Consider the following 12,155-nt stretch of genomic DNA (forward strand, 5'->3'; position numbering starts at 1 on the left):
ATCCCGCGCGGCTGACTCGGATCCGTCGCGCGGCTTTCAGGAAGTCCTCATCAGCTGAGTGACGCCGTGACAGGTCGGCTGGCTGCCGTCACAGTGGCGTGACACGGACCGCGCACTTTCTCCCATAAAAGTTACAATCAGTGATGTAAGACAGCGGTTTGGAGTGGAGTTGTTGGCGGTAGCGCCGGCTGGAGTGTCACCCCGACTTTTTAGTGAGTTTCACAAAACGGTGAGTGAAAGGCAACATCCCTGTCTTAGCTAGTTAGCATGGTAGCTAGCTTGTTATTGCACATATAGGTAGTGACACTGCGGCGAGTTGGAGCACCGAACAGTTCAGAATTAGCTTAGTTTTCATAAAGCATCTTTAACGTAGCAGTGTCGTGCTGATTTTGTTCATTTTAAGGCTTTCGTGGTTGCGTTAGTGTTGGTAGAAATGTTAGCATCAGTGTCAGCAGACAAGTCTCGTGATGCAGGCTCCCATGATCGAATCACCCTGTATACTGTTTGCAGCGCAGCAACTCAATCAATACACTCACTTAACTGTGTGAATTCAGCGAAAACCTGTCTAAACCAAAAAAGGCCATCCAGATGACTGTAGTTGGATGAAATTAACTTAAAGTGACTGAGACGGAAAGCTTGAAATCGGTTCTGAACGTTCACACTGTAACGGTTAATTTGAATGTCCGTGTTATCAGTGTCGTGTTTAGCTAGCTGGTACGTTTACTCAAGCACTGCACTCATTTAGGCCACACATTTTAGGTTCTTTCCATGGGTATTTCCTTATCATGTCACTTCATAGTTGTACAGCTGTGTTGCCTTTAATGCTACTACATTTTACCTACAAACAAAACACAGTGAGCTTTTTAAATTTGACAGCATGTGTTCAAATCAGCCCCACTGACCAGTTACAACAATGCGATGCTATCAATGCATCAGTAAAAATGATATTGCACTTTTGATACTTGAATTAAGTTGGCAATTGAAACTTTTTCAATGTGTGACTTCAGCTTCTGACAACTTCAAATATTTCTACAGCGTAAGTTTGACTTTAAAGTGAGGCACAAGCCTGGCATCCAAATAAAAATCAATAACAGTCAGGAAAAAGCAACACACATAGTGAATCTGTGCTGTCTCTAGAGGAGAAAACAGATTGGCACCACTTCTGCTTCTGTATAAACAAATTAATCAGTGTCATGCTGAGGCCAAAGGCTGGATTTGCCTACCAGCTAAACAGTTACCCCATTGCCACTCAGGTCATTTGATATCATATAATTATTTCCAGTTTTGTTTGGCAGTGAGCAACGTTCAGTCACAGTCATTTGAAAAAACAGTTTGAGTGAGTGCCTCATAATAAGAGGCTCATAATCTAGACTTTGTGGATCATGAGCCCTTCATATGCAATCATAGGGCTCAATTTCACATTTATCCCCAGGTCTCTCCAGCACATCATTTAAACTATGGTCAGATCAGATTTGTGTGCATCCCCAAATACAGTCCTGATGCACCGGAGTGCTAACGAACACAGAGACAGAGGTCAGAGTTGACTGCCGCTTCACACATTCTTTTGAAATGCCTGTGTGAGCTACTTTATGCTTAGGAGCAGATGTATCCTGTCAGTTTGCTTTAGCATGTTTTTATAGCATGCACACTGATTTTATGGGCCACAGTATCTGATTACTCTAAAACTGCAGCTTTAGTTTTGCTTCTGCTTCTTCACTTAAAACCACAACAAGTAAATAAAAGTTAATCTACAGTGTGCTGTGCTGCATTTTGAGCTGAATGTTGTCGTCTTGTCCTGTTAAAACAGTCTTTTTGGCTTTATGAACTTTGGCTTTATGACGATAACGGGTTTTGGCACCATGAGCTTAAAACAGAATTGTGTGTGCATGTGTTAAGTAATGAAACAAGATGTTTCATCTTTATTCATTCAGTGACAGTAGTGTTTCCCTCATGTTGGCGTTTAATAGAAATGTCCGTAAAACTAAGTGTAACTTTGTCTAACATTTAAGTGCTTATTAGTTATGTTCTGATTAGGTGAACAGCTGGAGATGAAGAGGAGTCATTACTGGCCATTTTGAGGCTGTACACTACTGAGAGTCACAGATGCCACATGGCTGAGTGTCCTGCTGTGCAAAGAAGCAGCAGTGACTCTTGAAAGTCGCTCACTTTTTTTTTTTTCCCATACTTTGCTGACTGTCTCATTCTCTCTCAGTTATAGATGACCACCAGTGAAGATGCCTCTGATACCAGTTGTGCCAGAGAACCACAGTCATGTACTGGCAGAGTTTGACTGTCTCGATCCACTGCTGTCTGCTCTCCGTCTTGACTCCGGCAGGCTCAAGGTAGGTTTCACTATCACGTGTCTGTCAGTCTTATGATGAAACCATACATTAATAATTTATCATAGCTTATTACTGAATGTCTTTAAAATACTACAGAATGAAAAAAATAGCTGATTAAAACCTCAGATTGTCTGTTGGGAGAAGTGGGTGCACAAAAACTTACGTTATCACAAAAGATTGTTCATCTAAAAATGTATTTATATGCAGAGATGAGTAAACGCTTTCTAAATGTGACCCCGTTGTGTTACAGTGTACCTGTTTGGCCGTGTCAAGGAAGTGGCTCGCGTTAGGAACATCAGCAGGAGGGTTGCACCTAATTCAGAGGGAGGGCTGGAAACAAAGGCTCATCCTCACTCACAAGGTAATGTGCGACTGAGTAACTATTGTGCAGAAGTACAGAGTTGACAATTGTTCTGCTGCATGTAATAAAGAGGACACTGTTTGTGCTGATTTCTGTTGATTCCTTGTTAACTCGCAACTCATCGTGAGCTCTTTTTCAGGAGGGATCTATCACTCAGGTGGCATGTTGTCCTCATGATGAAGACTTTGTCGCTGTTGCAACAAGGTTGGAGTCTCTCATCTACCCTTAAATAAAATTCACCCCTTGTCATCTGCTGCCACCTTCCTCCTCTTCTCCACTCTCCTGCATACAGTGGCTGTGTGTTTGTTACTGATCACAGTGTTTGTCTCTGCTCCAGTCAGGGTCTGGTGGTGGTGTGGGAGCTGCAGCTGGAGCGGCGGGGTCGTCCAGAGAGGGTCAGTGTGTCCGGGGAGCACCGAGGTCAGGCCATCACTGCGCTCTGCTGGGATACCAGCACGCTCAGAGTTTTTGTCGGGGACTCAGGAGGCAAGGTGTCCTTTCTCCGTGCAGGATCCTCCAAGCTGGGCAAGGTACTGATTAACAGTGCAATTGGATTGTTTCTTTGATAATAATGCATATAAGGAAAATGGCTTTTGAAAATATTTAGGTACTTTCTTGTTGATACGATAGCGGTTTTGGAAGGTCTCAGAACTTAATCCAATCAGCAAGCCTTAATACAAGCCAGGTGACAGGTTGAGTTCTCTGATTCCTCTAACCTCTAACCATAACCACCACCATAACCTCTAACCTCTTTTCCTCTAACCATATCCTTCGTCACATTCATCTTTCAGTAATTATTTGTTTGTTGCTTTTTTCTTTGTGTCAAGGGGTCAGGATTCGTTATCTTCCCAGTTCAGACCGTCACCACTGTGGACTCCAGAGTGGTTCAGCTCGGGTACCAAGAAGGCCGCCTGCTGGTGTCTTCCCTGAGCCGCTGCTACCTCTGTGACACAGAGAGGTGAGTACCAGCATGGCTGTGTCTGTGAAGGACTGTCTTTAGAGAGAGGGACTCACGCAGGGCCCATGTTAATGCCCTCATATTTCTAAGGATTGTCTGTGGAAGATTGTGAATCCATATTCCAGTGGTAGACATCCTAGTTTTGTGGTGATTTATTTAGAATTCTTCTCAAACTTTTTGTAAGACTGATCTTGGCATTTGGTTTGTAATCGAGTATGTTTTATATTTTAATTAAAAAGGTAATTTCTCTCTAGGATATAGATTGTCTATATGATTTGTTCTCTTGATCCTAGACTAGATAATCGGGTATGGTGTATTTTAACCTCTTTGACTGCCTACAGGGAGAAGTTCTGGCGTGTTGGAAATAAGGAGCGTGATGGGGAGTATGGAGCTTGTTTTTTCCCTCAGAACAGAGGATTATTAGTTGGTCAGCCCCCCCTGCTGTACTGCGCCAGGCCAGGATCCCGAATATGGGAGGCCAGTTTCAACGGCGAGGTTCTGAGCACCCATCAGTTCAAACAGCTGCTGGCTTGTCCTCCCCTACCTCTCATCACTTACAGGTATGATTGTTCCTTCTTTTATATTGTCTTTTTTAAAAGATTAAACACCTCATTTGTCTTTTGTTCCTGTTTCCCTCAGAAATGAGCCACATTACAACCCAGGGCAGAAGAGCTCCCAGTCAATTGCCTTCCCTAAACTGCTTTATTTGGGGTAATGTTAGATATAATCTATGTGTTGGTGTCAGTGGTTATGTTTACATTTGTATGCACATTATTGAATACAAGGCAAATGTGTGAATTACATCAGACTCATGGTGCACCTTATTTATTTGCGTAGAGACCAGAACTTGCTGACCTGGACTGATTCAGCTATTTATATCTTCACACCTCAGAGTGGACACTTGCTTCTGTGGACCGAAGTCAAAGGTGTGTTTGTTGCTTTCTCCCAAAATACCACCAGTGGTCCTTGTAGACTAGTTAAGCAAGCATTCATAAACACACATCAGCTGTCAATATGTTGACATATAGTACGTCCAAAAAAATACTCCTCTTGAAATTCTTCATTCTGACTGCTAGCTATTAATAATAACAAGAAAATTATTTTAGCATTGGTCATCCAGACCCTTTGTTCCCGTTTGACTTACTGTAAATTCATTTAAGCTGTTTTCTGGTTTTGTAGACTTGCTCGATATCGCAGTCTACCGCAGCGAGCTCTTCTGTCTGCATGGCAGCGGGCGTCTGTCCCACCTCTCCCTGTTATCTGCTGAGCGCTGCGTCGAACGTCTGCTGCGCCGGGAGTCCTGGCCTCTAGCTGCTGTAGTCTGCTGTATGTTCCAGCAAACAATCACCACCAGCAGGGTAAGATGGCTGCCACCACCAATGCTAACTGGCCTGGTCTCGGTGTGCTGTGTACGCCAGATTCCAGTCTTATCTGAGCTGAGCTGATCATACGACTTACTGTACTCCTAAGGATAAAGCACAGAATATACCTATTCACCTAAGGTGTCTCACCTTGAATGGCATGCTACAAATGAAAGTAAATCAAGCAGTTTAGAATCCTAAATCCTCTTAACATCTTTCTCACGATCCAAGCAAGAGCTCACCTGTGTGGAGTGTTGTATTGGAGAGTTGATAAAGTATTAATAGAAGCTTTGCTCATCATTCCTGTTTGTTTCAGGCCAGGAAATCGCTTCCCATTGACCGCCTGGAGCATCTCAGGTCCCAGCTCAGCTCCAGCACACACCTGGAGCTGTCTGGCCAGCTGGAGGAAGTCATCAGTAAACTAGAGCCTCTGGACTCTGCCTCCAGCAGCCGTAGAAGTAGCATCTCCTCACATGTAAGTCAAAGTAACTCCCCGTAGATGATCTCTCTGTATAAATCTGCCAGGTGACGCCAACCACCATAAGTGTGGACAACGAGCACCCCACTTCCTTCTTATCTACTTTTCTATGGGACCCTTTTTAGGTTTCAACAGTGGAATTTAGCTTGCATGTATAAAGTCAGCTAACATTAGCCAGTGAAGTATCTCCACTGTGACGTATTGCTGTCCCATGACTCACCATCAGGTCCAGGTCCAGGTCCAAATTTTACAATTCCCTTTGTGTTTTCTGCATCGTGGAAATCATCGGGCCCTGCGTGTAACCGCAGTGTATTTATAGCGGTTATGTTGCGTTATCTAGGAGAGCTTCAACGTCCTGGACTGTGGAATTTATCGTGTGATCAGCCGCAGAGGGAGTCAGTCAGATGAGGAGACGAGCTCCCTCATCAATCAGTCCACGTCAGAGGAGGAGCGGCTCAAAGAGTTCAGTTTTGTGCAGGAGGATGATCAGGTGGATCATGGTAAGAGATCACCAGCCACACAACAAACCAGTGCTGTGAATGGAAATCAGTTACCTGTTGGAGTCAAGCAGAACAGGAGTTTGCCTGCACAGTATTAATACATTGTTTTATAAAGACATCACACTTATAGAATGGCTGCAAAAGTTAAAGGCTTGCAATCATGATATTTTCAGACATAAACTAAGTTATCCAAACAATGTAACATGTAATAATCAACACCTGTTTTGTACTTTTTTGCTTTTTCTTAAAAGCATCAAATCTCTCATTTGCCTCTACTTTTTGTGTAACCTGCACACTCTGCACAAATATGAGTAAAGAAGCACCAGAAGGTTCCCTGGAGTGAACAGTACATAAAGCAGTTGTGCAGCGTGATATGGACACAGTATCCAGCTGTGCAGAACAGATTCACACAGATAAACATTGAAGCATGAAACTGACTCACACACACTCTTTGTTGTTTCTGTCTTCACTCCTCCTGTTTCTCTGTTTCTTATTCTCTCTCTCTTTGTCTTAGCAGGAACAAACTCCTTTTCTGCCTCTTCTGAGTTCACTGTGAAAAGAGAGTGAAATTATTTTCACCTTCTCTTCTACCACTCATATTAAACCATAAACTGCATTAAAATACCTGAATTTTAAAAATTTGGCGCATCACTAGCTGCTGAAAGATTTATCAATGTAATTGTGGCGTGATAATAATTTTACTCTTTGACTTTATCTCTGTTGTCATAAGGATCATATATGTACCTGTTTCTAATACCGTCTTGTATGTTTGCCACTTAAATGAATGTGTTTCTGATTTGACTTGAAAATTAAATCGTTAAACCAGCTCTGCTGTACTACCTGATCTGCTGCGAGAGCTGAATGATCACTGATGGCTGACATGCTTTACACATATAATCACACTGTTCATTTTAAGTCTCTTGTCTCTTCTATTGTATCACACATATATCACCATTTTGGTTCTTTTGCATTGTGCAGCATTTAATTTACGTTGTCTCTATAGTCGTGTCTGGTGCCTTTGCTCCATCTGCTTGCATTATGTCCTCTGCCTCTCACCATTCCCCTCCAGCACTCCATCCATCTGTGTTTTTCCTCTGGCTCTTGCCTCCATCTTTGTTCAGATCCACAGAGCAGTGAGCGTGTGGAGGCTGAGCGATCTGAGCAAGGCCTGCAGTTCCACCTCCCCCTCTCATTCCGCCCCAAACCCCCTCGCATCGCACTGCAGGCTGTCAAAGACAGGTGAACATCCAGAGAAATAAAGGACAGACATGCTAATGGTTTGAAGAATGCGTCATGGCAGCTCACGCAATACAGGCATGAAGCTGTAACGTGTAGCTTGAGTTTTCAAGTTGAAACACTGATGAAAGTATTTATTGATTGTACGTCTTTCATTTTTCATTTTCTTAGGAGTACTGAAACTCTAGCCTATTTATAAAGCGCAGCTGTGCTTGTAGACGGATTACTTCCCCTTTCCACTGAATGTGTAGGTTTTTAAATTCACATTGTTCATCTGTGTAGGAGCATATGGCAGGTTTCATTTCCAAGCATCGCACTCAGTCATTTGTCATATGACATTGTCCTCTGTGTGTAGGTCTGTTTGCCTCCGTGGCTGTCAGATATTAAACCCGTCTCATGTAGTCTCTTGAAAGGTTGTTTTATCATTCGATCTTCTTTTTCTCAGTGTTTCCAGTTTTGTTAAGAAGACAACAGAGAAGATCAACACCCTCCAGATGAACACTGAGCTCTGGCAACGTCCTGAATTCAGAGAGGGTGGACAGGCAGACCCCACAGCTCCATACTCGGAGGAAATGGACAGTGAGTAAGTACGGATCTATGAAAGTGAACTGGAACCAGTTTCTGCTGAGAACACATGCGTCTATAAAATATATAGAGAAGTCCACACTCACTTGTTATAAAACCATTGAATTGTATTTGTTGTCACAGAGTTTATGATGAGATGCCAAACTCAGAGGTCGACATGCAGGAGCTTCGATCAGCAACAGAACGAGCGATGTAAGTACTGCGTTTTGTTAGGATATTTGGCTACTTTTTTTCCCCACTTCTAATAGTAGAAACCGCACTTACATTCACGTGTGACATTTTCCCAACGTCAGCTCCCAGATCCAAGATCCTTTGGTGCTACTGGATCCAGTCTGCCTGAGAGAAACTCTACTGGAGTGGCTGCCGGTGCTGGAGCGAATACTCGGACCTTCAGAGCACGGGTCCACTGCTGCAAGCGACTCAAAGGAGGATGGACCAGGAGAAGAGAGGTGGGAGAGGGATTGTCTAAGCTCCTGCTCAGAGCAACAAGACGAGTCCTCCTGCTTATCAGGAGAACTAACAGAGAGCATTACAGAGGAGGAGGAGGAAGAAGAAAAAGAGGAACAAGTTTCAACCGGGATCCCCCCAGAGCCTGTTCGAGTGGTGTCTCCCAAACCTGTACCGTCAGATATCCTGACTAATCTCACCCAGCTGGCAACGCTCTACACAGAGCTGAGCTGCTTCAGAAACCAGGAGCATGAACAAGCTCTGGGCTGCACAACCTTCCTACGGCGCTACTTCTTTCTGCTGGACAGAGAGCGCGTGAGAAGAATGTGTCTGCTGTGTTATCAGGAGCAGCCGGAGGTGCAGAGCTCCTTCACTGAGGCCATGCTAGGTCAGAAGCTTCTCCTTAAATCAGCTGACCATTTCAGAGCCACTCTGGTCAAAACTTTTCTGCACTTTGTTTTCAGATTTCAAATTTCACGAATGCAGAAATGAAAGAAAATTGACTTGTCGTCATTTTCTGTAGATCTCACTCAGTCCAGTAAGGTGGTGGAGGTTATTCAGAGAGGTGATTTGCTGCGATCGCTGCGCAGTCTGAGAGAGCTGCAGCCCTGGAGTGCTCCTGCTCTCCTCGCTCACTTACACAGGTCAGTACACAGATTTCTCTTCAGGACATACTTACGCCCACTGTTGTGATGGACCTTGTGAAGTTCACTGTGTTTTTATCTAGGCTGTATGAGAGGCACGGAGAGGCGGCTGTACGCTCGTTTTCCCAATTCTATCCTACAATCACACCTGCTGATGTCATGACCATGGCTAAGCAAAGCCACTTCCTGGCATACCTGGATAATCTGGTCCAGTCGCAAACCGAGGAGCACAGGTACGTCCTGCGTTTGATCTTTTTGTCCAACACAAATAAAGACAGTGAACCCTCCTTGTTGCTGACTCGCACATTCATTTCTTCCTCCAGGTTGTCTTTCTTGCAGTCCCTTCTTGAACCAGAATCACTGAGACAGGATTGGCTGGAGCTGGCACTTACCCATGATGCTCCTCAACGCTGTGATACCCTGACCGCAGATGGACAACCAAGGTCTGGTTCTGTTTGTGTGTGAAAAATGCAAAAAGGAAAAAACAGTTATACTCCTTTTTAATAATTTTGTAACTCTTACTGAAAGACCAAGTAAGTTTATAAAATAAACTATAAAATAACTATAAATAATAGACCTGGTGGATGTTATCTGAGATACTATCAAGCATTCATCTCACTACTCTCTTCAGGCCACAACAAGGTTAAAATAATAACAATAAAGTATCAGAATAACAGTGAATTGATGTGACTCCTGCTGCAGGTGGCATTCTCACTGTTTCAGCTGGGGTTATGGACGCCTCCTGTCACTCCTGATCCATCTTCCTGCAGACCTGTCCTCCAAGCAGAAGATGGCAGAGACTTGCCGCACTCACGGGTACTTCAAATTATTTTGGACTGAACAGTTTTTTGCTGTTGGTGTCTGGCAGTGACTGGACATTGTCATATATAACTTTCTGTATCGGGTGTGTGTGTAGGTACTGGACGGGCTACCTCTACCTCTGCTGTGAGCTGCAGCGTCGCACAGAAGCGTTCTCCACCATCTGTCAGCTGGATGACATCAGCCTGCTGGAGGAACCAGAGGGTAAAACCAAAACCTTTTGCTTTCCCTTTCCTTTCCATTAATCATTAGGCTAGAAAAAGTCAAAAAATTATCAAAATCCTTGTTACAATTTCCCTGAGCCCAAAGCGTCGTCTTTTGTCCAACCAACAGTCCAAAACCAGAAGACTCTTCATTTACTGTCATAAATGAGAAAGGAAAGCAACTAATCCTTACATTTAAGAAGCTGAAACCTGCAAATGTTTGGCATTTTTGCTTAAGAATGATCATTTATCAAAATAGTTGGCATTTACTTTGGTAGATTCACTTTGGTGTAATTCACAGTGTTTAGACTGCTGCAGTAACACAACCCCAGTTCCAAAAAAGTTGTGGTGACTGCGTCAGATAATCAAAGCACTGACACAGTTCTGTACTGGCCCTCTGTTTGTTTTCCAGGTGTTGAGCCTCAGACTTTGGACGAGTGGAAGCTCTTGATCCAGTTGTCTCAGCAGAGCAGCAGTGTGGGAGACTCAGAACAGGTCACTGGTGTGAATGGGAGCAGCTGGTCCAACGGCTCAGACGACTGCGGCGGGAAGATCAGCCCAGAGAGCCTGACCCTGATGCTGGCTCGGACGGCCGGGCCCGACCGCGCCATGGCCGTCCTGGAGGAGTGCGGAGTGCAGCTGGTCCTTTCGCCGCACTCCAAACTGGTCTGTGAGCTGCTGCGAGTCACTGAGATAAGGCAGAGGTGGGTCAGGGTGCCGATCACCACGTCAGACTGTAAGCGCAGAACAAAGGGAAAAGATTTGTATCAGGTGTTCTTCTGGCCGCTGATATAATGCCATCTGTTTAAGGCTTGAAATACTGGGGAAAATACTGTTTAAATCTATCAGTTTTATTAAAGTTGTCTCTTGAACGGAGTAGAATTAAACTTTGGAGAGCATGACTTTTATCTTAGTGGTCTGAAAATCCCTTTAGAAGAGGTAGATATTGAAGTGTGTGAATGAAAAGGAGGGTCAGTGTACTTTGAGTGGGGTATTTATCGCTATTTCTTTGTTTTTCTGTTTCAGAGCGATGATCCAGACGATGCTGGAGCGCTGCGATCGCTTCCTGTGGTCTCAGCATGCCTAACTAAAGATCACTAACACTGAATGTAAATCCCCCCGGAAGCCGCTGTAGAAGCTGCGACTTAATTTATGCACTGTAATATTTGTCAGAGCTTTCCAGTGTAAATGAAGGTACGTCTCCTCCCAGTGAGAACGGGGGTTTTTTTTGCACAATTATTTCTGGTTTATTCCATTTACTTGCCAGTTTTATCTTTTTCTGATATTTGTACAGGGGCATTGTTACATGACTTTTTTTCTTTTTTTTAACAATTCAACTTAAATGCTTTTTTGCATGTACAGGCTATCAAATAGCTTTATGACAAAAAATGAACTGACAATATTTACAGTGAAGTGTTCTAACCAGGTAACAGTATGAATAAAAGCTGTCTGCATGAGACCTCGTATTAGCTCCAGTGTTTTTTTTTTTTAAGAACATTTTCAGTCAGCATGATGATAGTCAAGCTTGATGAATGTGTATTTTCCCCTGATGTTTGCATTAAAAAAAAAAAACTAACAGATTAGTTAATTAATCAATGTGCTTTTTATTTTTTCTGCACACTAAAAGCATAAAAGGAGCCAAAGTTTGAATCTTATTTCTTCACTTTAAATGGTATTGTGGATAGTTTTGGTTTATTTTTTGAGGTTTTGAGATAAAGGCTGAACCAAAACAACCCCGTAAACGAATCCACAAAACTAGAGACTATTATGGATAAGTGGGAACAGCCGAACTGAACTGACTCTATCTGCCTGTATGTAAAGTATTTTCTCAAGTTTTTGAGAACAAAAGATTTCCACAATTCAGATGTCGACCGTCAGCAGCCCCCACAGTAGATGATGGGTAATGTGGGACAACAGAGATAATACTAATAACAACGTAATGAAATGGGTCTGATGACTCATTTGATGGTATCACACACCTGGAGCATCAAAGGGAAGAAGCGGGCGGAGGGAAGTTTGAACGGCTTATACTGGACACAACCGGGCTCTACAACTGAGACCCTCCTGTCTGATTCTTAATGCTCTCTTACTGTCATACTCATTCCCGGTTCATCATTTCCTAGAATCCAGCTCACCCCCCCCCGGGTGCGTCACTGGCTCAAGGATCATCAGATTGAAGGTTTTGTCATGTGGCAAAGATACTGTAGAACTCTAAAAATGG

General features: G+C 43.5%; 1 protein-coding gene across 3 annotated transcripts; it reads left to right on the forward strand.

Annotated features, from left to right (window-relative positions):
- Positions 1-49: 49 nt before the first annotated feature.
- On the forward strand, positions 50-11,393 carry hps5 (HPS5 biogenesis of lysosomal organelles complex 2 subunit 2). 3 transcript variants are annotated; one of them, XM_076733603.1, is made up of 23 exons: positions 50-212; positions 2,213-2,342; positions 2,593-2,703; positions 2,843-2,907; positions 3,041-3,233; positions 3,531-3,661; positions 4,003-4,221; positions 4,301-4,372; positions 4,499-4,587; positions 4,841-5,019; positions 5,339-5,497; positions 5,841-6,000; positions 7,122-7,239; positions 7,682-7,819; positions 7,945-8,013; positions 8,115-8,656; positions 8,792-8,912; positions 8,996-9,145; positions 9,236-9,355; positions 9,615-9,728; positions 9,829-9,935; positions 10,347-10,638; positions 10,961-11,393. In XM_076733603.1, the coding sequence occupies exons 2-23, from the start codon at positions 2,235-2,237 to the stop codon at positions 11,019-11,021; spliced, it is 3,318 nt and encodes a 1,105-aa protein (XP_076589718.1). In that variant the 5' UTR covers positions 50-212; positions 2,213-2,234; the 3' UTR covers positions 11,022-11,393. The 3 variants fall into 3 exon arrangements, with proteins under 3 accessions (XP_076589718.1, XP_076589719.1, XP_076589720.1); XM_076733604.1 differs by having other exon boundaries at positions 136-229; XM_076733605.1 differs by having other exon boundaries at positions 206-229; positions 2,219-2,342.
- The last annotated feature ends 762 nt before the right edge of the window (positions 11,394-12,155 follow it).

Source organism: Chaetodon auriga, chromosome 6 (assembly GCF_051107435.1).
Source record: "Chaetodon auriga isolate fChaAug3 chromosome 6, fChaAug3.hap1, whole genome shotgun sequence".
NCBI classification, from domain to species: Eukaryota; Metazoa; Chordata; class Actinopteri; order Chaetodontiformes; family Chaetodontidae; genus Chaetodon; species Chaetodon auriga.